We start from the raw sequence: 27313 nt of genomic DNA, 5'->3' as shown, positions 1-27313 counted from the left end.
CCAGTGAACTTATTTAGTTGCATCAACTTCTTAAAGATTTTCAAGTCAATGTTTATTCTCCTACTTTGCTATATTGTGACAATCAAACTGCAATCCATATTGTTTCTAATCCAACATTTCATGAACAAAATAAGCATATCGAAATAGATTATCATTTTGTTCGTCAAAGAGTTACTTCGAGAGTTCTCAAATTGCTTCCCGTTCAATCTCAATATCAATTGGTTAACATGTATACTAAACATCTCCCTTCTACTCAACTTTTTTCTTTGCTGTCCAAGATGGCTGTAAAAGATATTTACAAGCCACCTTGAGGGGGAGTATTAAGGTGTAAATATTATATTTTGGAGTTTGTTAGACTTGTACAATTGTAGGCAACTTTCTTTTCCCTGTTATTTATATCAATTTTTTCTCTCTTTTGGTATGTTAGATGAATCAATGAAGATAACTTTCTTCTTCTTCGAGCTTAATATGGGGCCTTGAAAAATACAACCCAATGTACGAATCAATTGAAATTGATAACAACATGCTATAGCATGTAATATTCATCCAAATAATTACTATCAGTCCACAGAGTCGGACTTGAAGCACATGATTTTTCATTCTAGAGACTGGCCTTAACTCTTATTGTCGATTCCTCAGCAGGGCCTGAAGATAGTCAATCATGACTTTCCCTGCTGAGCACCAATCTCTTGCAAGTAGTGTTCTGCGTCCAAGGCTGCCATGCATCCTGCACGTTCATAAAATAGGATGCTGCATTAGGTTTAGAGGGAGAGAGAGAGAAAGAGATCAACATTTTCCCTCTTAAAAAATTGTACCATTGACAAGATTACCACTTTCTTTCACTGTGTACAACAATAACTATATTTTCATTCTATCATTAAAAATCAACAAAATTATTTTAAAGCAATCTATCCATTATTTTCTTTTAATAAATTAACAAAGACAACAATAAATGTGTAGCTTAGATTAAAGTGAAGACTTCTCAAACTATTCAAAGGACAGAATAATCAAGCCTAAGATGGACTGTAAAAATCCTTACTTTTATAAAACCCACAATATTGATAGCATAGAATCCACATTGATGAGCAAAATGTTATCTTTTAAGCATTTATTTCAACTTCAAGCAGATGATAAACTTTCAAAACTGAAGATATTGATCCAATCAATAAGATTATGTTCTACGTTATTTTACCAATACATTTTACTTAGTAGTACATCCTTATTTTTTTGAACTAACAGAGTTTTTCACTAAATCAAATAAATGATCAAACGACACAAGGAAGAGGCCATGCCTCAACCCATCGGAGGAAGAGGAAAGATTCCCCCACAATTACAACACTGCTACACACCCTCTACAAGAGTTTCAGAAATGCTATTCTCAGCCCTAAAACTATCACAACTATTTCAAGCGCTAACTGCTACAAGTTTTTAAAAACTATATCATAGCCTCCAAGGAGGAGGAAGAGCTCTGATAGCCAACTGATTGGTATTGGAAATGTTTTTTTTTTTTTTATAGCTCTAAGGCACAATGTCAAAACGACAATCACCGAAGGGATGAACTCCATGGAATCAAATAATGTATGTGCAATTCAGTGAAAAATTGTTCTATGTAGGGCCACATAGCAAAAACACTAGCAATAAATACTGTGTGATTGATTCAGTTTTTTATTTTTCTTATATTCTTGTTAATTCTTCAGTTAACAAGTATTGGTCCAAGTCACCCACAATATCATTCAATATGAAGCAAGTCAGATAACCAAACCAAGATTTCAGCATCAGTAAGGTTCCAAAACCAAGCAGAAATTGCAGAAAATCCTACAGGAGCTGCATGATGATCCTCTGAAAGTACAAAGTGAAAGGCACAAAATTGATCTAGAAAATATATACAAAGACAAATGTGATTGTCATTATGAAGCAATTCCATCAAGGAGAAGTGCCACTCCAAAGTAGGGGGAAACGCATCACTTCTAACAAAATGGAGCATGAGAAAAAGCCAAAGAAAAGCCTCAAGCTCTCCACTTTCCCTTAAAAACGCCTGTTCTACCAAAAAGAATTTGCCAGACTTACAATTTTTTTTTTTTTTTGGAGAACTTAAAAATGACGTTATGAAAAAGACTGCCCCTTCCAATTGAAAGGGTTGACTAATGGCAGTTCAACTTTGGTTTTCCATTGTATTGCTTAAACTTTTATATTTTCACACCTACATATAACTTATTCCTACCAGACACCTAACAAATGCTCATAGAAAACATATCAGATGCTTTCCCAAAGGTAGTCCTATCTTACTAGGTTAAAGTAAAAAAACAAAACAAAGTGATATTCTCTCCTTTGGAGGCATCAAAGGATAAACGACAAGTCTTTGTCAGTTGTCCACTACTTTACAAACTAAAAGACTAGGACAACATGTATTTAAATTTTTAAAAAGGGCGAGTCTTCTGGGAGAAGGTATCAAAGAATAAGTAACAAGTCTTTTTTCTTCAGTGCACAACCCTACAAATTAAACAACAAGTACTTCATGTGATTAAACTTTAAACAAGAGCAGGCATAGCATCTCAGGTGCCTGTATTAGACTGCCCAAAATTTGAATCAGGAACATCACAGGCATTACATTACACAGGTCATGAGGCTCGATTAAGCTTGAAGGTGTAATATAATGTTACCCTGAAACTCCAACATATAATGGACATTACACAGTATGTAAAACTAAAATGCCCACCACTAATCTTAATAGAATAAAATGTTTTAATTTTTTTTTGAAAACTGCCTACAAAAGCAGCCTACATCAACAGGATATAGGTGCCTAAGTGAAATTGAGCCAGTTCACCGTTCAATAACATCAACAGCACAAAAGGAAAGCTACATCAGTTACTTTGGAGCAAGGAATTGTGTAGAAAGCAAGGAAACTGAGATAAAAATACACGAAGTGAAGCAGTTTCCTAAATTTAAAACCCATAGACAAGTCAAACTACAAGGAAAAGTATTTTGACAATCTGTCAAACAGGCAGATCAGTAGTGAATTCAGGGAACTTGATTACAGATTAGCATCTCAGTTAACTAGCCAACAGTCTATTAAGAAGGTATAATAGCTATACAGACCAATCTATACTGAGTATACTACACATTTTATATCATATGAACTTTAAATAACTGACAAGATATAAATTTTCCATCTGAGGAACTATGAGCATCAATTCCACTGCACACATAGGCCTAAATATTTGAACTGCACGCCTATAGGTTACCCAAATGAACCTACCTAAGATTCATTGACAAGCCACATTAATATTAAACTTTTTTTTTTTTTTGTGAAATGAGGTGTATATGTAGGTGGGCGAGATGGACATGAAAGATTTCGCAGAGAAGGGTTTGGTTGCCGTCCTCAAGAAAGGCAGTATTTCCTGAGACATGACGCACATAATAACTTCTAGAGCACTTACAAGCTATAAGATGAGAAACTTTCACATGAAACGAATCCCTAATTCTACATCAAGTCCTTTGACGATGACTAGGGAAGTATCAACTATGTCCAAGTGAGCTACATTTTATAAACACACACAACCCAATTCATTCGTCAGTTACACCATTGCGCATATTAGGGAAAAACAACAGGAGACCTCTCTACAACTAGTCAGAAGTATTACAAGTAACTAAAGTTGCTTAACTGTCTGCGTGAACCAATATTGTGATAATTGACAGCAATCATACTGAACAAGGGCAATGTATACTCATGTGGCAAGTTGGCAATACGCCAATACCCATAAGACATTTATAAAAGGGAAAGAATAATTCTGACCTGAGCCTGCAGCTGTAACCGCCTGCCTATACTTCTTGTCCTGCACATCTCCTGCTGCAAAGACCCCCCTTACACTCGTAAGGGTAGTCCCTGGCTTCGTAACAATATATCCATCCGAATCGAGCTGCAGTTGCCCGTTCAAAAACTTGGTAGCAGGCTCATGACCAATGGCAAAAAACAGCCCCGAAGCCTTCAAATCCGAGGTCTCCCCAGTCTTTACATTTTTAAGCTTCAATCCTCCCAAAACCCTTTTCGTCTCGTCCGCATATGCCTCCACTACCACCGAATTCCAAATCACTTCAATCTTTGGATTCTTCATAGCTCTCTCCTGCATAATCTTCGAAGCCCTAAAAGTATCCCTCCTGTGTATAATATACACCTTAGACCCGTACTTGGTCAAGAAATTCGCCTCCTCCATGGCGGAATCCCCTCCACCGATGACTGTCAAAGGCTTGTCCCGGAAGATGGGCGCGGCGCCATCACACACAGCACAAGCAGAAATCCCACGATTCCAAAATCCCCCCTCCCCTTCACCGGAACCGAGGAACTTGAGGCGGCGGGCGACGGCCCCGGTAGCCACGATAACAGAATCCGCTTCAACGACGGTTTGATTCTCGGACACAACCTTGAAAGGGCGGGACTTGAAATCAACGGAAGTGACAGTCTCGGTGATGATATGCGTACCAAACCGGAGGGACTGGTTCCGGAAGTGGTCAGTGAGAACGATGCCGAGGATGCCATCGGGGAAACCAGGGAAGTTCTCAACGTCGGAGGTGGTAGTCAGCTGTCCTCCGGGAGCGATATCATTAGCCATCCAACCCTCAAAGAGAACCGGGGAGAGGGCGGCCCGTGCAGCATAGATAGCAGCAGTGTGAGCTGCGGGACCGCTGCCGACGATGCAGACGCGGGTCTTTAGGGTTTGTGGACCGTCCATAGTGGCTCGGTGAAGTTCGCTGGAAGCAGCTGCAGCGGTGGCAGAGGAGATGGTCGCGACGTTTTTGCCGATGGCTCTGCGGAGAAATGAAAGGAGGCGGAAACCGCAGTGCATTGCCTTGCAGCTGCCACTTGCCGCCCAGTTTTTAACTAGGTTTAGCGTTCTTTAGCGCGCGAAAACGCCCCGTGCTAAACCTGAGAAATAGGGAAGGGTTACGGGCTTTCCGTTCGGTTCACCAGGTGCGTTGCCAGGTTCAAACCGAGCCGCAGGGGGCTTCAACCGTGCCTGTGAGTCAATCCCGGAGTGTGAACAGTTTAAAAAAATTGCGCCTGTTGAGAGCTATTGACAGGGAAGGAAGAGGGCAGTTGGCATCTGCGGCGAATGAATAACAGCTTCTCCAGCCTAAATTGGATGGCAAGGAAGCGGTGCCTCACCTCGCTCACAAGTTAGCAGAGAATGACTCAGAAGCATAAATAAGTCTGTGTCTACGTAACTATACAGGCAGCTTTTATTCGAAAGCTTACATAAAAGGAAAGAAACTAACGTCATTGAAGGGCTCCTTACCTCGGACTCGTGAGATTTTGGTGAGTCACATATTTGACGAAAACAGGACAATCGATTTACATGAGACTCACGCTCAGCCCCGACTCAGGAAACTTTCATGGTAAATGTACATACGTGGTTCCCGTCTCAAACCCGGCACTCGAATATACACTCGAATATAGCCGATTAACTAAGTGTAACATCATAAACCCATACACCCTGGGTTTAAGCTAACGCTTCCATATACCCGTAATATTATTAAAATTACCTAAATATCCCTAAATTCAATTCAATTAATTAACTATAAATTGAGTTTATAAAAATAAAATTATCTTTAACAAACGTATGTAGCTCACATAAATTATGAGGCCAATGTAAATGAACCTTTGGCGACGAAAAACCCAATTCTGGTTGCCTAAGTTAAGATAGATCCTTTGGGTCGAGTCTGACTCTCGGTCAAACTGAATCGACCCTCAAATCCGAATACTCTTGCAAAGGGGTGGAACCAAGTTAAACCGCTCAAAATCAACTCCAAAAAACTTGGCTCAGTTTAATTTTTACTTGAGCTTAACTCGAGTTCAAATTTGAAATAAAGCTCGTTAAGTATATTGAACCAAACTCAAGATTTTCCAAGTTGGACTTGTTAACTCATGAGCCGACTCATTAATATAGGTTTTTTACGAAAATACTCTTTACTCTATTTATTTTTATCAATTTCCTTTTTAAGTAGTTGATAGTTGTTCTTATTTATCACAAACCTCAAAATGTGATCAATTGTTAAACCATTTTAGGTGACTCAATATTTAATATTGTTGTTTACAAATGAAATAAATATTATTAATGAAAATATTTTTTGTTAAGTTGGTCTCCTAATAGCTTGTAATTTAATGGTATTAAATTTATTACAATATTTTTTTTATTTTATTTTTTATTATTTTATGTCGAACCAGCTGAGCTCAAACTCGGTTGGCTAGCAGGTTTGGATTTTAATAACGTATCCGGCTCGAGCTTGAGCTGAAACTCGGTGGGCTCGCTGTTTTGGATTTTAATAAGGTATACGACACCAACGGGCATCTCCTGGCCGGCTGATTTTGCGGGAACCGTCTCCTTGACGGGGAGAGCAATTCGACGTCCGACACTATGACGCATTAATAATTCTTACCCAAAAGGTGACGCGTTTGTTTTAAGTGCAGAGGAGGAAGACGATAACATCAGCCGTCTCAATCCTCGCGCAATTTTTGTCTTTGATCGATAAGTCGAAACCAACTACGGAAAGATGCGACTCGCGAGCAAAAGAGTAATCCAACTTTAAAATCTCTTTTTTGAATAAGACAGAGGGTTTTGGTACAGATTTTGAGCCGTGCCTCAAAATTCATCACTTTCGTTAAATTTTAGGTGTCGCCGATTCGATGTCCCCATCCGAGCATAAGACAAATAGCAGAGTCTATGTTTCCGTTTAACTGTAATCCGCAAAGCCCCATTATGAGACTGTATTTTTTCTCTCCCACGAATGATACCAGCTGTTACGTTTCTGCATTCAAATTAGTGGGCGTTTCGGCCGCCGTAATTGTTGAAGCTGTTACGGTCCGTGTTTAGTTTTGCTCTTCTGGTTCTGATTAACTGGAACGGTGCATAAACTTGAAATGTTGGAACCCGTACACATAATTGAGATACGAATTAATAGTAACAGCGGAGCTGCATAGAATCACCCCTGTAGCTCCAGCCGAGAGAGAAATTAAAAACTCAAATAACTTTTCAGGCTCAAAAACGTTTAATCCTGCATAAATCAGAGCGTTTGAACTCAATTTGATTTAGCTTCAATAACCAGTAGCCTCTATGGCATACTTAAAACGTCATAAGCCATTTGGTAGGATTCTGTGAAGATAGGTCAACCATTTGAGTTTTCATTTTCTTCTCGTAATTCTTCTGGAGAAGCAATTGAAGGATTCTTCCTTTTGTCTCTTTTAGTTACGGAACGAAAATGGAGGAAAAAGAAGATTGTTAGAATGGTTCATCTGCATAGCTTAAACACTTGTTCTCGTTCTCTGCTCTGAAAAAACAACTATTCATTCCATTATATGAACACAAAATCATGTTGCAATGCTGTTTGGTCTTGCAACTTTTCCAGACCCCCCCACCCGTGCCGAGCACCGGCAAATAAAAAGAGAAGGAAAAGAGAAGTATATTACAGAGATTGGAAATCGAAAATTAAAAAGAGAAGAAATGAAATAGAAAAAATAACCCCAGATACCACCGAAGAAATCCGATACAGATCATCTATCGAACTGTGAGTTCCGAGTCTTCATCAGCCGTAGCAGACGATGACCTCTTGATGAACTCCAAGCACTCTGCAATCGCTTCTGCGTAGAACGAGTTCGATCGTCCGTATGACCGGAGCTTGTAATCCTGCCGACAGTATCGTCCACCCTCCCTTGCAACACCTCTGACATTACTTCTAACTCTGCTACTACAATTGATACCTTTCTTTAGCAACTCCAGAGCTCTAACATACACAGATTTCCACCTGGCCAAGAGACCCACGAAATCCAAAAACCGGATGCGTAGCCGGTAAACGCAAAGCCTGCCGGAGTTTAGTCGGAAACCCTTTATCCGGCGCCATCTGCGGCAGAACCTGTAGTGCCCATTAGGCGCCATGGCTGCAGAAATCTGCCTATCCCGTTCGTCTCTCTTCTTGGAAAGAAAGCTGGCTTGAATACTTTCTTTTGGTAGAAAGGCTGCTTTGAATTTGAAGGTCTGTGCGAGGACTTCCGCGGTAGGCTTTTGAAATAATGGGTGGGAAGAAACGTGGAAGATGATTGCTTTGGAAGGCTTGAGAAAGAAGGAATTTTCCAACGAGGCTCTATTGCTTTATATTCCCCAAGTCCGAATTCTGGACTGACTTTGTTCATTAAAATATAGCAGAAAGTGGAAGCAAGGAATCGACCGTAAAGGCCAGGCACATAAAATAACAAAAAATAAATAATAAAAAATAAAAATATGAATCCATCTCTGTTTTCTCTTTTCCTTGTCTTGTATACTATGATCGTACACTCTGGAGAAACTGGAGAGAAATCCCATTGGAATGATATTTTTATTCATTTAATTCGAATTTGATCATTTTAAGCAATCGGGTGATACTGTAAACGTACACTCCGCAGAAATCAGAGAGAAATCCCATAAAAATCCCATAAAAATATCGATATTTTTCTTCATTTAATCCGAATTTGATCACTTTGGGCAGTCGGGCATCCCTTGACTTCGAAACTTTTTTCCTGAAAGAATCGACTATTACTCCACGATTTGGTTAAATGGGATTGCTTTTCCAGAAGATACCAAAAGAAAGAAAATCAAAAGATAGTATCTTCCCTTATGATACGGTGGACTAATTGAGTGGTCGGAGGGTGTATAAAGGCTGAGAGAACCGAAGCAAGCTGGCCAGAAAGAAGAAAACGAGGGAATATGTATAAGTCAGCTCGGTTGTCCAGCAACTTCTGCCCTTGTTTAATCCAATCCAATAAAGTAGCATTATATTGAATATCCGAGCAGGTGCGATGCCGCTGAGAGGACTAGTCGAGATCTTAATTCATACCCTCGAATTCGTTGATGCTCGACAGGTGGGTTGCACTATCGCCATTCATCCCAAATTGCAGACAAGAGACGTCAAGACCCGACAGAGCCGTGAATCACACAGATAATCTTGCACTTGGCTTTTGATTAAACAAAAGGGGTTAAGAGATTACGAAGACCGACGAAAAGAAAATCGTCGGAAAGAGCAGTTCAGCATCCAGAACCCGGATTTTTCCCACTTGGATTCCTCTTTAAGAGTTTGCCGGGAGAAGTCCTGCCGAGTAGGACTTGAATCAGTTCGTCCCCCAGTGCTTGGCGTGTCTTCTGGGTTTCATTGTGGCCTTGTGTTGGAATCAAACTTCCCTGGTGATGCGAAAAATAATCAGATAACGTAACCAGACACTCTCAGAGGTGATACCTTATTACACGTGTAGAAGAAACGGGAAGAGAGAGAATTGATTCAGCGTCGGTTTGTCTCTCAGAGGTGATACCTTATTACACGTGTAGAAGAAACGGGAAGAGAGAGAATTGATTCAGCGTCGGTTTGTCTCTCAGAGGTGATACCTTATTACACGTGTAGAAGAAACGGGAAGAGAGAGAATTGATTCAGCGTCGGTTTGTTTGCCGGTTTTTCTGAAGCAGTACCAAACAATTCACCAACCTGATGGTCTCGGATTTTGAAAATATTTTGATCTGATGAGTCATGAAGTTAATGAAACAAAACTTGATCTCAATGGAGATCTCAGTTTGAAGGCTTTCTATGTAAAAAATTGTAAACGCCACAGGCTAAGACTACAAAACCGACCAGCTTGGAAGGTTTCACCACCCAACATGGCTGGCTGTTCTTCTCGGAAGCTGCGCGAGGGAACGGCGATCCCAGATCGACAGACAGTGCTACTCTACAAGCGGCCAGAACTCTCTGCGCTTAATTCAGATAACCGTCATCACCCCTTTGCTTCGTATCCATTAGAAGAGAACCTAGGGCACAAAATACAAACATAGCCCCTAAGATTAGATGGACCCTTACCTACGTATTCAGGAGAATTTTAAAATATAAAAAAGGCCGAGTAGAGTTGGGACTCGCGGGTCAGACCCCAGGATCTCCTTGTCATTCTCGTGGCATCAATCCTCTTCCAATCCAAGGAAAGGTGTCCAAATTTCTGTACAATTATAAGATACTACATCAATTTTAACCAAAAGGCACATCATTAATAAAGCCTGCAATAAATTTTATAATGGTTCGTGGGGCCACTTTTTCAGTAATGGAAGAGGATCCGATGATTGGGGCCTTACAACGATTTGCAATCTGTTTGAAAAAGACGGTCACGATCTTACACTCCCGTTGGTTTAAGTAAATGAGCCGATTCACAGACTCGAACTGAACTAGTGTGAGTTCTAGTTTGACTTGTATATTTAAATGAATCAAAGACCCAATTTCAAATTCGATTTAAGATATGATAAATTCGAATTGAACCAAACCAAACTGATGTTGAATCAAACTTGAACTACTCACAAACCGGTTCAGTTCAATGTTACCCCTACTCCCAACTTAGTCCTATTGGTTACACCGGGTGATCATTTATCATACTCCCCAAATATATGGAGTAGATTGGTTATTCTCGTAACCAATTGATTTTGGCAGCATCGCATGACCAATTGGGTTCATATAATTAATGCACATATTTCCATCCCTGTGTGCTGACATGACAGCCACATGGTTCTCACATTTGCTGTGCCCTTGTGACCATTTTTTTAAAAATTTTATGCAGCTATTAAAATTCAAATGTGTGAATGTCTTCGGTCTCATTTGAGGATCGAAAGATCCGAACGATCTCTCTCGAGTCCGATCGTTTTGCCTCCGAATACATTCACATGTTGGACCTCTCAGATTTTTTCTTTTTCTTTTTTCTTTTGTACAAGTGAAGGGCACAACGACTCGGCGAGCGGTGGACTCCGGAGTCCGGTACCGACCACCCGAGTTCCTCCTCCGTCAGTCTCGCTAGGATCCGCACGGGGCTTTTGCTCTTTGCGGGTTCGCTCCAGTCGAACATGTCTACAGAAGAAGCATCTGCTTCCTCACCTATCGCTTCTATAGTTCCATTACCCTGCTCAGCGGATCGAAATCTCAACCCACGGGAAAACTCGCCCGTTCCGATCCCTCTCTCATGGCCAGATGATGGAAATCTAACTCTGAGTTGGATCGAAGATCTCATCTCGGTTTTCGAATGGTCTTCGAGGCATTTGCCCCCTTCCCAATTTCCATCCGTGTTTCCGGTCTCCGTCTTCGATACCCTCGTTTTAACAGCGTCGAGAATCCTTCACAAGGAGCCTAATTGCGTGCCGGTTAACGAAGGAGGTGATGAGAATTCGTGCGTTGTTGTGGTTGGAGATGTTCATGGCCAGCTGCATGACGTAGTTTTCCTGTTGAAAGATGCGGGTTGGCCTTCGGACAATCGCTTCTTCGTTTTCAACGGTGATTATGTTGATAGGGGTTCCTGGGGACTGGAGACGTTTCTGCTGTTGTTAGCGTGGAAGGTAAAAATTTAATTCTTGTAAGCTGTGGAATACTTTCAATTTGTTTTCTGTTCTTTCATTTCTGGTATTTTTCTTAATGATGTCGGGCATTAAAAAGCCGAAGCTGAAGCGTGACTTGGTAGCGGACTGCTGGCCTAGTTTTGTGATTTCGACTTTTGTGAAAAGTTTTATTTATTTATTTTTGGAGGTTTTTTTTTTTTATTTAACGGAAGTAGATCCCATGGCAAATAATGAATCCATCCTGTTTTTCTTTTCTATGCTTCCTTCTGCGTACTCTTGTTCGTTCGCTTCATTGAAATTTTTTGAAGTTTATTCGAAACTTTTAACCTATTAAGCTGGCGCTTTGTTTTGATTTTTTTAGCCTTTATGATGCATAAGTTTGATATATCCCTGTCTCATTCGATGCCTTTTTGTGTATTTCTTATTTATGAAGAACTAAAATGCGGACCTTGGTCGCACGCGACCTTTATAGTCTTTTGGTTCTGGAACTTTATTAGGACGTCTTATATAGCCTGGTGACAAAAAACGTTTCCAGTTTAGCAGTCAAACTGGAGACATCTTTGAAATCCATTTTGATGCTCAATTAGCAGAAAGATCACTTCTTTCTGGACCTTCATTTATTCATTCAGGACTTAATATGATATTCTTGCCATTAACATGATCACATTTACTCATTGATGACTGGAGGACCTATATCTATATCTCTTTCTTGTTGGCACACAGGTCTTTCTACCACAGAGAGTATTTCTCCTACGAGGAAATCATGAGTCCAAGTACTGTACATCTGTATATGGCTTTGAGAAGGAGGTACTGGCTAAATATGGAGCTCAGGGGAAGCATGCTTACAGAAAATGTTTGGGATGCTTTGAAGGGCTTCCGTTGGCCTCTATCATTGCTGGTTCTGTTTACACTGCTCATGGCGGACTCTTTCGCAGTGTTCTTCCAGTTACTGCCTTAAAGAGGCCTAAAGGGAAAAAAGGGCGGAAGATACTGTCGAATCTAGTGGATGGTAAACATCTAAAGCTTGGTTCTTTGGAGGAATTGAATAAAGCAAGGAGATCTGTTCTTGATCCTCCTTGGGAAGGTTTAAACTTAATCCCTGGAGACGTGCTGTGGTCTGATCCATCAATGAAATCAGGTCTTTCTCCAAATAAGGACAGAGGAATTGGTCTGTTGTGGGGTCCCGACTGTACAGATGAATTCTTAAAGAAATATCATTTGAAGGTGATGATTACATTATCAAAATCTTTGGCGTCTTCACACTGTTTTTGGCATTTTCAAATTTGCATAGCTTTAATTTTATCTTCAATTTTAACTTGAATATTTCTTAAATAAGAACCTTACTGAATTTCTTGCATTGGAGGTTGGTTTCCATTATGCTATTTCATTCAGCTGTCTATGTAGGAGTTGTTCTTTGCATGCCATGTCAACAACTGCATGCAACATTCATGTCTTGCCATTGAGAACGATGTTCACAACTGTATCAACTAATATGGAAGTAATTCTTTTGGTAGGAGTTGTTCTTTGCATGCCATGTCAACAACTGCATGCAACATTCATGTCTTGCCATTGAGAACGATGTTCACAACTGTATCAACTAATATGGAAGTAATTCTTTTGGCGCTTCCAGAAAGTGAAGTAAATTTGACTAAGAACCTAATTTTAACCAGGAACCAGTGTCTTGACTTTATGAACAACCTTGGCATGAAAAATAAAAAAAAATGAAAGAAAAAGGAAAAGGAAGAAATGTGAGAAAGACATAATGAGTATAGGTGATTCCTCTTACTGCGGCCAGTAGTTTCTCCTTTTTTTTTAAGCGAGGGATAATTGCTTGCTGAAACACTTTCTTATTAATTGCTTGCATAGAGTATTTCTTACCAAGATTTGGATCCCATAACCTACTCAATCCTGTTGAATTTCTCAGTGTTTCTCTTTCTTGTTTTGTAATTTACTCACTCTGATAAAACACCACAAAAATCTGTCATCAGCAGTAAGTAAAACACTGACTAGCTGCCACTGTTGTCATTCTCTGAGCTGTGTCAAGAAGTGCCACTTCTGTTGTGGCAATGTTCACATTTAGAATTTGTTTCCATCATCTTTCTTTTCCATCCCCTTCCTCACTTTTACTTGCATAATTTTTGGTTAGTTTGTACTTGTATCACTATGACATGAGAAAGCTGGGAACAATGACCTTATTGACCAACCACTAAACTTAAATATTGACTCTCCTTCTCTATCTCTGTCTGCAATGAAGTCTTATGAGGCATGGCTACCAAAATGAAAGATGCCTTGTTGTGGAGGGCTAGCTTTCACCATGCTACCTGGGATGACAGGTTGGTCGGATTTGTTTTGCTTCCTTGTTGGATGCAGTCAAAAACTTGTATGGCAACCAATGTCTCTTCCTAACATGTCACAGAACAGGAGCGTGTATGCAACCTTGGATTTCTGACAAGCCAGTGAACAGAGAGCAGCCTAATCTGCTTTGAATGCTCATACTTCTTGTAGCAACACTACAACAAATTCTTTGGGGAATAACGCATAAGTGCCCTTTGAAAGCCCTTACATGTTCAAAAAGCAGCTGTTGTATGTGATGTAGCACAAAATGAAAAGGTTGGAGGTTGCTTCCAACTGCTGAAAATAAATAAGTTGAGGCAGACATTTTTGTGGAAAACACCATTAACTAGAGTGACCTCAAAATTTTGGTCATTTCCCATATTTTCCACATTATATTTTTCTCTTATAGTATGACTATTAGATAGACAATGTCTTATTTTATCTCTGGTGCAAATTTCATTCAATTTAGACATGTATTTTAGGAGATATGTAATTTTGAGTATTGAGGGGCATTTTTATCCTTTTGTAAAATGTTACTTAAACCCTGATTATAAAGAAGGAAGACGTGCCTTTTTGGCACCAACTCCAAGGCAGCAAGGCTGCTCTTCTGAATAGGAGATATGTAATATTCAATTATCCTTTTGTTGAGAGTTCATATGTGAAATTCTCTCAGCCTATTTAGATAACTATGATCCGGTTGAATGAATTGAATTATGTAAACTAGTCTAGATCAGTTTTGATATATTTGAGGGCCATAAGAATAGAAAAATAGAATAGATGATCCCTGGTGCCTATTACTGAAGATTGGGTGGCAAAAGATAATTTAGTAATGTCTTGGTTGGTCAACAATATGGAGTCCAGATTTAGTGACCAGATTTTGAGTTACAATACTGCTAAGGCAATGTGGACTACCTTGGCTTCCATTTTTTCTCAAGACAGTAATTTGTCAAGGCTTTATGAGATATGTGAAGTATTTTAATATGGAGCGTGGAGGTAGATCAATGACAAATTATTTCATTGAGATGAGGGGAGTATTATAGGAGATTAGTATATTCCATTATTTTACTACGAATGTTGAAGACATTCATAAGAAAGAAAATCAGATTCAAGTAGCCCAGTTTTTGGATGGTTTGATGCCTGAGTATGATGCTATTCGAGCCCAGTTGTTGGCCAATGAGGATGTTACCACCCTTGAGCCTTTAATAGAGTTCGATTTGAAGGTATAGTTGTAAATAAGAATGAGTCAGGTGGAGCTCTCTCAAAAGCAACTGCTCTTAACCTTCAGTCTTCTACTGGTAAGTTTGATGGTCAATTTCACGGTGGTAATAATAGAGGTAGAGGTCACTCTTCCTCTACCCTTGGCAGTGGCCGAAATGATCGGGGAGGGGGATCGAAAATGTGTTCATTGTGGTAAGACTAATCATATTTTTGAGAAATATTGGGAAACATTTAGTAAACTTACTTGGACCAACTCTTTAGTCCCAGATAAGGACGCCTCACACACTGGATCCTATGAGGAAATTCAGCAGTTAGTATAACGACTAGGTCAACTAATTGTTCCATTTACTGCTTCTCAGACTACCGAGACTCCTTCTTCCTTAGTGAGTGCCACGATGGCTAGTACAAGTATGACTGCATTGAATGTGTCTCATTCCCCCTCTTGGATCATTGATTCAGGAGCCTCTGCACACATGTCAAGTATACCCTCCTTATTTCAGTCCATTAATCCATCTCATTCATATCGTCGAGTTACTTTAGCTGATAGATCCACTTCTCCCATTCAGGGGGAGGGTACAATTCACACTAGTCCACAAATGTCCTTAGATTCTGTTTTATTTGTACCAAAGTTTCCAATTAATCTCTTGTCTATGAGTCATATAATTAAATCCTTAAACTATTCAGTAATCTTTTATCCTACTTCCCGTGTTTTCCAGGATTTGTAGATGAAGAGGACGAATGGTTCAGGATATGAGAATGGAGGGTTCTACATGCCGGATGATGTATTAGTTTCTTGAGCTGTGACACTCACTACAATAGATTCTTCTTAATTGTGGCATCTGTGCTTGGGACATCCATCACTTGTTAAGTTGTGTCAGTCTTTGCTCGTCGATATTTCATTTGGATTGAGAGTCCTACCAGTTAGGAAAACATTGTCGCTCCAGTTTCCCAGTTAGTTCTAGTCAAAACACCGAGTTATTTGAATTAGTCCACTCTGATGTATGGGGTCCGTGTCATTTGGTTTTAAGTATTTTGTGTTGTTTATTGATGATTTCAGTAGAGTAATTTGGGTGTATCTCTTACTGGAGAAGTTCGAAGTATTCCTCAATTTTTTCAATGAAATAAAGAAACCTTTTTCCAAAAAATGAAATAAAGAATCAATTTGATGCATGTGTTCATGTGCTTCGTACTAACAATGGTTTAAAATATCTTAATCATATATTTTCAGTATTTTGTGTTTCTCATGGTATTGCACATCAAACATTTTGCCTTTATACACCACAAAAAAATGGGGTGGTTGAACGTAAAAACAAATATCTCTTTGAGGTTACAAGGACACTATTACTGCATATGAATGTTCCTAAATCTTTTTGGGGAGATGCAATTTTAGCTTCGTGCTACTTGATTAATCGTATGCCCTCATTTATTTGGAGTGGTCAAGTTCCTCTTCATATTTTAAAACCAAATTGTAAATTGTTTGTGTTTCCTCGTCTTTTTGGATGTACTTGTTTTGTTCATATGTTTGGAACTTCAGTTGATAAGTTGTCACCTCGGTCTATAAAATGTGTTTTTCTGGGATATTCTTGTCGACAGAAAAAGGGGTTTAAGGAATAGTTCCACTTGGATTAGTGAGTACAAAGATCTTGAGTTTATTAGTTGGAAAGATGTTTCCTAAGTTGGCTAGTCATTTTCGGATAGGCCTTGGACCCAATTTAACATGGTATCAGAGTAGGTATTCATATGTGGGCCTACACTTAAATTATCCACTTGTAGAGCCACAAAATAGGGTCTACACTTAAACTATCCACTTGTAGAGCCACAAAAAAGGGCCTACACCTAAAATTATCTACTTGGAGAGCCACAAAAGAGGGCCTACACTTAAATTATCCACTTGTAGAGCCACAAAAGAAGGCCTACACGTGAGGGAAAGTGTTAAGGAATAGTCCTACATGGATTAGTGAGTACAAAGATCTTGAGTTTATTAGTTGGGAAAAATGTTTCCTAAGTTGGCTAGTCATTTTTGGATGGGCCTTGGACCCAATTTTACAAAGGTATTAAATGTTATGATTCTATTCGATGGAAGACATATTTGTCAGCTTGATGTGAAGAATGCCTTTCTATATGTTGATCTACATGAGGATGTGTATATGGAGCAACCTCCTGAGTATAGGGGGAGACCGAAAAGGTGTGTAAGTTGCATAAGGTTATTTATGGACTTAAATAGAGTCCACGGGCCTGGTTTGAAAAGCTTAGTGTTGTGGTACTACAGTTTGGGTTCTATAAGAGTCATTGTGATCATTCTATGTTCCTACTTAAAAGGAAGACTGGTATGATGGTTTTGGTTGTCTATGTAGATGACATTGTGTTATCTGGTGATGATCTTGATGGTATTACAAAAGTTAAACAATATTTGGCCACTCATTTCCAAACAAGAGATTTGGGCTCTCTCAAGTACTTCCTTGTCATTGAAGTCGCTTGTAGCAAGCGAGGTATTGTTCTTTCTCATAGAAAATATATATTGGATATGTTACAGGAGTATGGTTTATTAGGCAGTAAACCCATAGGCACCCCCATGGAAGTTAATCATAATCTACATGACTCTTAGGATCATACACTCAAGGAAAAACTCAATACGGACGGTTAGTAGGTAAACTGATCTATGCTACAGTTACCAGGCCGAATGTCTCATTTGTTGTGGGAGTTGTGAGCCACTTCATGGAAAATCCTCAGAAAGTCCATTTAGAAGTTGCTCAGAGGATTTTAAAGTACTTGAAGGGTGTACCAAAAAAAGGTCTTCTATATACTTAGAATGGGAAAGTTGATGTACTTGGGTATTCTAATGTCGATTATGCTGGGTGTAAGATGGATAGACGTTCTACGTCAGGCTATTGTGGCAACCTGGTAAGCTGGAAAAGTAAGAAACGTATAGTTTTGGCTAGGTCTAGTGTAGAGGCCGAGTATCAAGCAATAACTCACAGTTAGCGAGCGTATGTGGATTAAGTCTATTCTTCTTGAATTTGGTACCTAACCCTATAGTTATGAATTGTGATAACCAAACAACCATTTTTGTTGCCAGCAACCCTGTATTCCATGAGAGAATGAAACATATAGAGGTTGATTACTATTTCATTAGATATGCAATTATACAGGGGAAGGTGATAACTCCTTATGTAAAATATTCAAACCAGTTGGGAGATATATTTACCAAGCCTTTGGGAATACGTGAACACGTATCTATCAGTGACAAACTGAGATTGTTTAATATTTACTCTCCAACTTGAGGGGAAGTGTTAAAATATCAGTCTAGGGGTATTTTGGTAATTTATCAGATTTCCCACATTACATTTTTCTCTTATAATATGGCTATTAGATAGACAATGTCTTATTTTATCTTTAGTTCAATTTTCAGTCAATTTAGATGTGTATTTTAGGAGACGTAATTTCGAGCATTGAGGGGCATTTTTATCCTTTTTTAAATATTACTTAAACCCAGATAATAAAGGAGGTCGTGCCTTTCTGGCACTAACTCCAAGGCAGCAAGGCTGCTCTTCTTCCAGGCCTCCTTTTCTCCTCTTTTCTCTTCTATTTTCTCCCCAAATCTCATATTTTTCACATATTATGTATTAATCTTCTGAATTCAAATTCTAATTGTGGAAGATTTTTTTTGTCTGGGGATACAGCTAATTATTAGATCACACGAAGGCCCTGATGCAAGGGAAAAACAGTCAGGTCTTTCCGAGATGCAGAACGGTTATACAATTGATCATGATGTAGAATCAGGAAAATTGATTACTGTTTTCAGTGCCCCAGATTATCCCCAATTTCAGGTACAGTTTGTCTGTCTTTATCACTTTTTTTTTCACTAAATTATTTAAATTATTTCTTCATTTCCTGATCATGTGAAAGCTTATGTGCATTTTAGTTTCTTATCGATTGATCAATGGCATATTTCAATTCATGGTGCTTCTCTCTTGTGATGAAGCTTGTTAACTATCATTTTAATGGTCTTATTTCTCCTTTTGTTTTTTTGTGTTTCTTTCTTCTATTTTTATTTTTAACTCATTGTGATAAGATTCAAAATTTAGATTTTCTTAGATCATAATATGCATTCCTGGTCAGTTGGATTTGTCAACTTCTCATCCTATATCTTCTTTTTTGCATTTTGGCCATGTTCTTGTCTGTTCTGCAGGCAGCTGAAGAAAGATATAACAATTTGGGGGCATACATTGTATTGGAACCCCCAGATTTTTCTACTCCAAGATTTCATACTTTCCCAGCGGTCACACCCCGACCTCAGGTGCTTTAACTTTCTTGTTTTATATAGTTTAAAGATATATGGAAGAACATTTGTCTTTTCCTTTAGGACGTGCATCACCACAAGGGCATCAGTCAGCTTGTGATCCAGAGTCCAGTCATGTCACTTTTGGAGCATGGACATTAATTTGCAGTTTTAAAATTACGCCTCTACTGCAACTATGCTGATTAGAATCCATTCTTCGTTCTTTTCCAACAGGATTTCTGCCTTTGTATTGATTTGGTATGTGGTTGGTATGTGCAGGCAGAACCATTCTATGACTTTGAGGAGGTTATAGACTCAGATGAGGAACTCGATTTCTCGTTAGTTCAAAACGACTTGTCCTCTTGAAAATATTTATTTCTCTTGGAGATAAACAAGAACTGCAGTCATGAATGTGTTCCTAAGATTTTGTTTTTCAAATTTATTTTCTAGAGCAAGCAAGTTTTGGAAGTTGCCAATGTAATATAATTGAGGCACATATGTTCACTTTTTGCAATGCCAATTTTTTCATGTTGCATTCCTTTCGTACCCAATAATTTTTTTTTTATTGCTTTTTGTAAAACAAATGAGTACAAACCCCTAGAACGGTAGGTGAAGTGGGATCCATTGATGAGGGGTGTGGATGGATTCCACTCTATTATCGAATGAGTATACATCTTTTCCAGGGTGCACTTTCACTCCGTTTAAAGGAGGAATCTCATTATCAGTAGGGGTCGGTACCGGTCAGGTTGGGGCTTCCCAAAGACCGAACTCGTTTTCCCATCCCCACATTCTTGATCAATCTTTGGCCCATCCTCAGTCCACTCCTGCGGTCCATTAGATTAAATTTTTTATAAGCCTGTAAAAATGATAAAATTACACAAATTTCTACTCCATAAAAAGTTTATACCCCTAAATTTTTTATAAAATTATGTCATTATTTCATAAAATATATGTCATTCATATATTTTAAAAAGGTATTATAGGTATAAAACCATGTGGGTCCGGTTCGAGGAGACCCGTCATTGATCCAAAGGGCTCTCATCCGATAAAAACCGGGGCTTATCAGGAACAAAAGCGGTATATCTATTCTTATTAAAAATAAGTGCTTACAGAAATAACGTCATAATAAAACCAAAATTTTGGTTTTCCCATATCGTCAAACGACACGGGAGCGATACATTGCTTTGGTGCTTAGTCAGAATATGGCTTTAGAAACCCCCACAGCTACAATGAGACATGGAGCAAATAGGGATGACATAAATAGATCAAATTACTAGGTAAGATTATAGTAACCACGCAACAAGGAAAACATAGACTATATAACTATACACTCTTGGCTGTTTCAACCGGTTCGTTAACTCAACTAGGGCTCGGGAAGCGGGAGTCGGTAGCCGGAGGTTTCTTCGTCTTCGTCTCGACTTCTTGGGAATCAGGGGGAATAGGAAACGATATTTGACAACTTTCTTCTTCTTCGATTTTTTCCTCCCCCTGCCTGCTTTCGCCGATCCTTATCACCGTCGAGCCCCTCCTGCAACTTTTTCTCTGTCTCGATGATCTGATTTTCTAGCCCTTGAATCAGAACGATTTAATTGATTACAAATGGACAAATTAGTGTTATTTTTCAAATGAATGTTTGTGGTTGATTATTGAATAAAATTTATGCATATGTATGCATTTTTTTTTAATAATTTACACAAAGGTTATGCCCAATTTTATGTAAAATGTACGTATAATTTTATATACAATTTATTTGACATGTATTTTATGTAAAGTTTTAAACCTAGGTTAGAGCTCGAATTCGGTTAAAATTATTGGGCTCGAGTTCGATTACAATTTTAGGCTTGAGGTTAGACTCAACTTGAGCTCCAACTCAAAATATTTAAATCAAATCCGGTTCGAACATAGGCAGGTTTAGACTCAGCTAGATTCGATGCCACCACTCTACTAGGTTCAATTTGTGAATTGGGAAGGGACTTTATGTTACTAAGACGAAGGAGTTTAACTTTAAGACAATATTTTGCTTTCTGGGAGAGTCTCGGAGTCTTAAGAGTCATCAAACAACAGTCCATGAAACGTGGTCTAAGCGTCCAGCATGAATATAGGTACGGTTCTTCCAGACTTTTTTGCACTTTGCTCTCCACGAAATTCTCCTCAATAGTCTCATTAAAATGCCTTAACACCCAAAAATAGACTTGGTCTCCAACCATCAATTTCTCTTTCCCTTTTGACTCAGCCCCCAACTGTTTCTTCTCCATCATTTCCTCTCTCTCTCTCTCTCTCTTTCTCTCGCGTCCATTCTTTGGAATCTCTCTCTCTTTATTCCCATTGCCTTCCCTGTTCCTTCCCTTTTAGCAGATAGCTTCAGCTCACCGAGTTTGGGGTTCCAATTCTTGGAAATATGATATGAGGATGGTTCACAATAAGCAGATCGTTGGTTTAGCCTCTACCGGGTTAAAGTAGTACAGGCTAGTTTTCATGTGTTTTAGTCTGTTAGTATGTTCGGCCATCGAATGAATGACGAAATTGGATGTTTTTCTTTCGATCTGTTGTTGTGTTGGAGGTGGATTTGGTTATATTCTTTGAGAACAGTTAAAAGAATGTCACAAAAGAACAGGGATTGTGTCTTATGAAGAAGAAAGATAGTGTTAAGTGGTTTCAGATTTCGAGAAAGAGAAAAAGCGAAGAAGGTAGCGACTGAGGATGGCGTCTCAAGGTTCAAACCCATCAAAGAAGGCGATCAAGAGTCCCGGAGGGAGCTCGGGCGGAAGCAATCGCAACGCGGCGGGGCAGACGGTTAAATTTGCTCGCCGGACTTCGAGCGGAAGATACGTGAGCCTGGAAAAGGAGGATTTGGACTTGTCTGGGGAGATTTCGGGGGATTACATGAACTACACGGTGCACATTCCTTCGACCCCGGACAACCAGCCAATGGATGGTCAGTCGGTGGCCGTCAAGGCCGAAGAGCAGTATGTGGCTAATTCGCTCTTCACAGGAGGCTTCAACAGTGTGACTAGAGCCCATCTCATGGACAAGGTGATCGATTCGGAGGTGACCCACCCCCAGATGGCCGGAGCCAAGGGCTCAGCCTGCGGTATGCCTGCCTGCGATGGAAGAGCCATGAGGGACGAAAGAGGCAATGACGTCGACCCCTGTGGCTGTCGGTATGAATTTCTCTCCCTATCATATAATCGATAAATTGGTGAAAGTTGATATTCTAAGTTTATCATGGTTTTTGTTTTAGAAATTTCAGATGTTTTGATTTATGACAAAACCATGGCGAATAATGTTCCTTATTTGTTATGTCCGGAGCTGAAAGTCGAGCGGAATGTGGGAATGCAGGTTCAAGATATGTAGAGATTGCTACATGGATTCGCAGAAAGCTTCAGGACTTTGCCCTGGGTGTAAGGAGCCTTATAAAGTAGGAGATTACGACGATGAAGGGCCAGATTATTCCAATGGGAAGTTGGGTTTACCTGCGCCAAATTCTGGGAATGACACTGACGATATGTCACTCATGAAATCAAACCAGTCGCAGTTGATGAGGAGCCAACCAGGAGACTTCGATCACAACAGGTGGTTGTTTGAGACCAAGGGAACTTACGGTTATGGCAACGCGTATAAATCTAAAGATGGTTACGATGGTGAAGGTGAAGGAATTACAGACGGAATGATGGAAACCATAGAGAAGCCATGGAAGCCTCTTACTCGAAAAATCCCTATTGCAGCTGGCATTATTAGTCCTTACAGGTACTACATGCAGCTTGAGCGGCAAATCTTTATCTCGTAAGATTGCAAGTAATAGAAGGAAGGGAATTGTGGTTTTAGTCATTTTTTTTCTTGATTTGTTGCAGGTTGCTGATTCTCATTCGATTGGTGGTGCTGGCATTCTTCCTAAGATGGCGAATCCTCCACCCGAATGAGGAGGCAATCTGGCTGTGGTTAATGTCAGTCATTTGCGAGATCTGGTTCGCTTTTTCGTGGATTCTTGATCAAGTCCCCAAGCTCTGTCCAGTGAATAGGTCTACCGATTTGGAAGTCCTCCGAGAGAAGTTCGACATGCCGGGACCCGACAACCCCTCGGGGCGGTCGGACCTACCAGGGATGGACATCTTCGTCTCTACGGCTGACCCCGAGAAGGAGCCGCCCCTTGTCACTGCTAACACTATACTCTCCATCCTCGCCGTCGACTACCCAATCGAGAAACTCGCCTGTTACGTCTCCGACGACGGCGGAGCCCTCCTCACTTTTGAAGCAATGGCGGAGGCAGCAAGCTTTGCCAATATGTGGGTTCCCTTCTGCCGGAAACACAACATTGAACCAAGGAATCCTGACAGCTACTTCAGCTTGAAGGGTGACCCTACTAAGAACAAAAGCCGACTGGATTTTGTCAAGGACCGTAGGAGGGTGAAGAGAGAGTATGATGAGTTCAAGGTGAGGATCAACGGCCTTCCCGATGCCATCCGCCGGAGATCAGACGCCTTCAATGCGAGAGAGGAGATGAAGAAGCTAAAGCACATGAGGGAAACCGGAGCCGATCCTCTTGAGCCCTTGAAGATTCAGAAAGCTACCTGGATGGCAGACGGCACCCATTGGCCAGGCACCTGGTCTAACCCCAGCACAGACCACAAAAAGGGAGATCATCCAGGAATTCTGCAAGTTCTGCTGAAACCACCGAGCTGCGATCCATTGATGGGTTCTGCAGACGATAAGATCTTTGATTTCTCGGACGCAGATGTCCGGCTGCCAATGCTCGTCTACGTATCTCGTGAGAAAAGACCAGGATACGACCACAACAAGAAAGCAGGAGCTATGAATTGCCTGGTGCGGGCGTCGGCCGTTTTGTCCAATGGCCCCTTCATCCTTAATCTTGACTGTGATCACTACGTATACAATTGTCAAGCCCTCCGAGAAGGAATGTGCTTCATGATGGACCGTGGTGGAGACCGCATTTGCTACATTCAATTCCCTCAGAGGTTCGAAGGCATCGATCCTTCTGATCGTTACGCTAACCACAACACTGTGTTCTTCGATGGTAATATGCGCGCCCTCGATGGCCTCCAGGTATCAATTATTCTTTTCTTCTTCGTCTTCTTTCATCTCTCTTTTCCTGTTTATACCTGAGACACGTCCATCTTGACTTTTGTTCCCAAACAGGGCCCTATGTACGTGGGAACTGGATGCCTCTTCCGGCGATTTGCCCTATACGGTTTTGACCCCCCGCGATTGAAAGAACCCAAAAGCTTCCTAGGGGGTGAAACGGTGGAGACGATGCCGGTGATGACAGGTCCAGATGGAGAACCAGAAACTCTGAGAGCAGAGCAAATGGACCCGGAGCTCAACCCAGCTTCGATGCAAAAACGCTTCGGCAACTCCACCATGCTCTCTGAATCTATCCCCATCTGTGAATACCAGGCTCGCCCACTTGCTGACCACCCCGCTGTCAAGTATGGCCGCCCTCCAGGCGCCCTCAGGGTTCCTCGCGAGCCACTAGACTCTGCTACCGTCGCCGAAGCCGTCTCCGTCATCTCTTGTTGGTGAGTTTTCTTCTCTACACAAATACCCCGGCTCTCTTCTTCTTTTTTTCACAGTTTCTAGGTTAATTTCATGTTTCTGGAATTAGGTACGAGGACAAGACGGAGTGGGGGGATCGTGTTGGATGGATCTACGGGTCGGTGACGGAGGACGTGGTGACGGGCTACCGCATGCATAATCGTGGGTGGCGCTCCATTTACTGCATCACGAAGCGCGACGCCTTCCGCGGCTCTGCACCCATCAATCTCACCGATCGACTCCACCAGGTGCTTCGGTGGGCAACCGGCTCTGTCGAGATCTTTTTCTCCCGCAACAACGCCTTCCTCGCCTCCAAACGATTGAAACTCCTCCAACGCCTCGCCTACATCAACGTCGGAGTCTATCCCTTCACCGCCCCCTTCCTTCTTCTCTACTGTTTCCTCCCGGCTCTGTCTCTCTTCTCCGGGCAGTTCATCGTGCAAACCTTGAACATCGCCTTCCTCGTCTACCTTCTAATCATCACCCTCACGCTCATTGGACTCGCCATCCTAGAGGTCAAGTGGTCTGGCAACGGGCTGGAGGAGTGGTGGAGGAACGAGCAGTTCTGGCTCATCTCCGGGACAAGTGCACACCTGTACGCTGTCGTGCAAGGCCTCCTCAAGGTCGTAGCCGGTATCGAGATCTCCTTCACCCTGACTTCCAAGTCTGCTGGAGACGAAAACGAAGATATCTACGCTGATCTCTACTTGGTTAAATGGAGTTCCCTCATGTTACCGCCGATCGTGATCTGCATGGTAAACATCATTGCCATTATGACCGCATTCTCCAGGACCATATACAGCGAACTTCCACAATGGAGCAAGTTCATGGGAGGAGCCTTCTTTAGCTTCTGGGTGTTGTCTCATATGTATCCTTTTGCTAAAGGGTTGATGGGGAAGAGAGGGAAGACGCCCACCATCGTCTTCGTGTGGTCTGGCCTCATTGCCATCACCATCTCTCTGCTTTACATCGCAATCAATCCACCTAAACCCGGAGCTGCACTAGCTGTTACAGGGAGTGGATTCAGTTTTCCTTGAGCGGCTGAACAAAGTTAAATGAGTTTGTTGTAATCATGGACTATATTATATTTATATGCTTCTATGTTTGATTAATATAATTGTAATTAAAAATTGGAGACTAGCTTTTGCAGTTTGGGATATTGCATAGAATTATTTTGCCAATAACTTCGTGTTTCACTAAGTGAAAGCCAGTCTAAACCAATTCAGCATGTGACTGAAAGAGAACTTAAGGTTTGTTTCCTCTTGTTTGGGTGCCCATGGAAAATGAGAGAAAAAATGGAAGAGAAATATAATTTCTCTTGTTTGGATGCAAGTGAAAAATGAAAAAGAAAAGAAAATTAATAATATTTTAAATTTTTTATGATTAAAATTTTCTCTCAAGTTTCTATTTCTTTTCTTTTCTCCCTAAATTCTATCATTTTGTGAGAGGAAATTTATTAACTTAATTTTCTCTCTTATTTTTCTCAATAATTCTCTGCCACCAAATAACTGAAAATAGATTTCTTCCCCCCCCCGCCCCCCCCTTTTTTTTTTCGGTGGGTTCCAAACAGGCCCTAAAAGAACAGACTACAAGAAAGAATGTTTTTTTAAACTTTTTTTTTCAACGAACAAGAGAGAGAGAACGTATGTTTAAAAGTGTTTAACATATGAGATTAGTAGCAAATTAATTGTAGATGTGTGTGTGTGTGTGTGTGTGTGAGAGAGAGAGAGAGAGAGAGAGAGAGAGAGAGAGAGAGAGAGAGAGAGAGAGAGAAGGGATAGGGGGAAGGGTAGATAGAATGAGGGGGGAAGAAGAAGGGGAAGGAAAGGGAGAGGGAGAGAGGGAGAGAGGGAGAAAGGTAAAGAAAGAGGGAGAGGGAGAAGGGCAGGGGGGAATGGGGGAGGGGGAGGTATATCTTATTACCTTATATGAAGCTCTTCGGGTTTATTTTCGAATGCAACAAATTTCTTATCAAACTGATCTTCCTAGAGGGAAAAATTTTAATCGGAGTCAACAAAGGTCTAGTTACATGAAAAAAGAGATCTCTTCTTGTAGAAGATCAAACACTGTATCCTTATATTACAATATATACCTCCAAAAGAAAATCTTCTCGTCGAGCCAATAACCCACAAAGGGTTTACAACACCAACCTAACACTTGGGACTTACTGTTAGCAACTATTAGGTGCAGGTATCTCAGCCTAAAAAGAAATCACAACCAATTCTAAGGTGAATCTATTAGCAACTCAACAATTTTAATGGATTATATCTTAAAATAAAAGACATTCAAAAACTCTTGTAAGATGGTAATGAAGGAAAGTTTTCAAATCAAATAATCACTATGAAAATTAGGACCTATTATGATGTAAAAATAAGTAAACAAACTTCCACATATTAAAACCAAGTATTCTAACCAAAATCAAAGCATTGAAATTCTTAGTTATCACTAAAAAGCTCTGTCAAAATCACTTCTTCTTGAGCTTCTAAGGGAATTAGAACTTGCAGATCACTATAGGAGTACTTGGTAGCTTTTGTATATAACATGATTCCCAATGTTTAAA

General features: G+C 40.4%; 3 protein-coding genes across 4 annotated transcripts; 2 read left to right on the top strand and 1 right to left on the bottom strand.

The window, feature by feature from the left end:
* Positions 1–480: 480 nt before the first annotated feature.
* On the bottom strand, positions 481–5030 carry LOC137950101 (thioredoxin reductase NTRB-like). Its single transcript, XM_068796479.1, has 2 exons — positions 3794–5030; positions 481–727 (listed from the first exon to the last, which is right to left on the bottom strand). Exons 1-2 carry the CDS (start codon positions 4839–4841, stop codon positions 660–662), a joined length of 1116 nt encoding a protein of 371 aa, XP_068652580.1. The 5' UTR covers positions 4842–5030; the 3' UTR covers positions 481–659.
* Positions 5031–10739: 5709 nt separating this feature from the next.
* LOC137950427 (serine/threonine-protein phosphatase 7-like) lies at positions 10740–19738 on the top strand. 2 transcript variants are annotated; one of them, XM_068796882.1, is made up of 5 exons: positions 10743–11372; positions 12096–12596; positions 18605–18751; positions 19114–19221; positions 19483–19738. In XM_068796882.1, the coding sequence occupies exons 1-5, from the start codon at positions 10887–10889 to the stop codon at positions 19567–19569; spliced, it is 1329 nt and encodes a 442-aa protein (XP_068652983.1). In that variant the 5' UTR covers positions 10743–10886; the 3' UTR covers positions 19570–19738. The 2 variants fall into 2 exon arrangements, with proteins under 2 accessions (XP_068652984.1, XP_068652983.1); XM_068796883.1 differs by lacking the exon at positions 19114–19221 and having other exon boundaries at positions 10740–11372.
* Positions 19739–21643: 1905 nt separating this feature from the next.
* LOC137949642 (cellulose synthase-like protein D4) lies at positions 21644–25825 on the top strand. Its single transcript, XM_068795754.1, has 5 exons — positions 21644–22364; positions 22543–22950; positions 23055–24264; positions 24358–24737; positions 24824–25825. The coding sequence occupies exons 1-5, from the start codon at positions 21904–21906 to the stop codon at positions 25788–25790; spliced, it is 3426 nt and encodes a 1141-aa protein (XP_068651855.1). The 5' UTR covers positions 21644–21903; the 3' UTR covers positions 25791–25825.
* The last annotated feature ends 1488 nt before the right edge of the window (positions 25826–27313 follow it).

The sequence above is a fragment of the Aristolochia californica genome, unplaced genomic scaffold (genome assembly GCF_029961685.1).
Source record: "Aristolochia californica isolate CCGP_79_NKW_82.1479 unplaced genomic scaffold, dmAriCali1.0.hap1 SCAF_14, whole genome shotgun sequence".
Lineage (NCBI taxonomy): Eukaryota > Viridiplantae > Streptophyta > Magnoliopsida > Piperales > Aristolochiaceae > Aristolochia > Aristolochia californica.
Note: the sequence above shows the minus strand (reverse complement) of the source record. Positions and strands in the feature narration are given on the sequence as shown.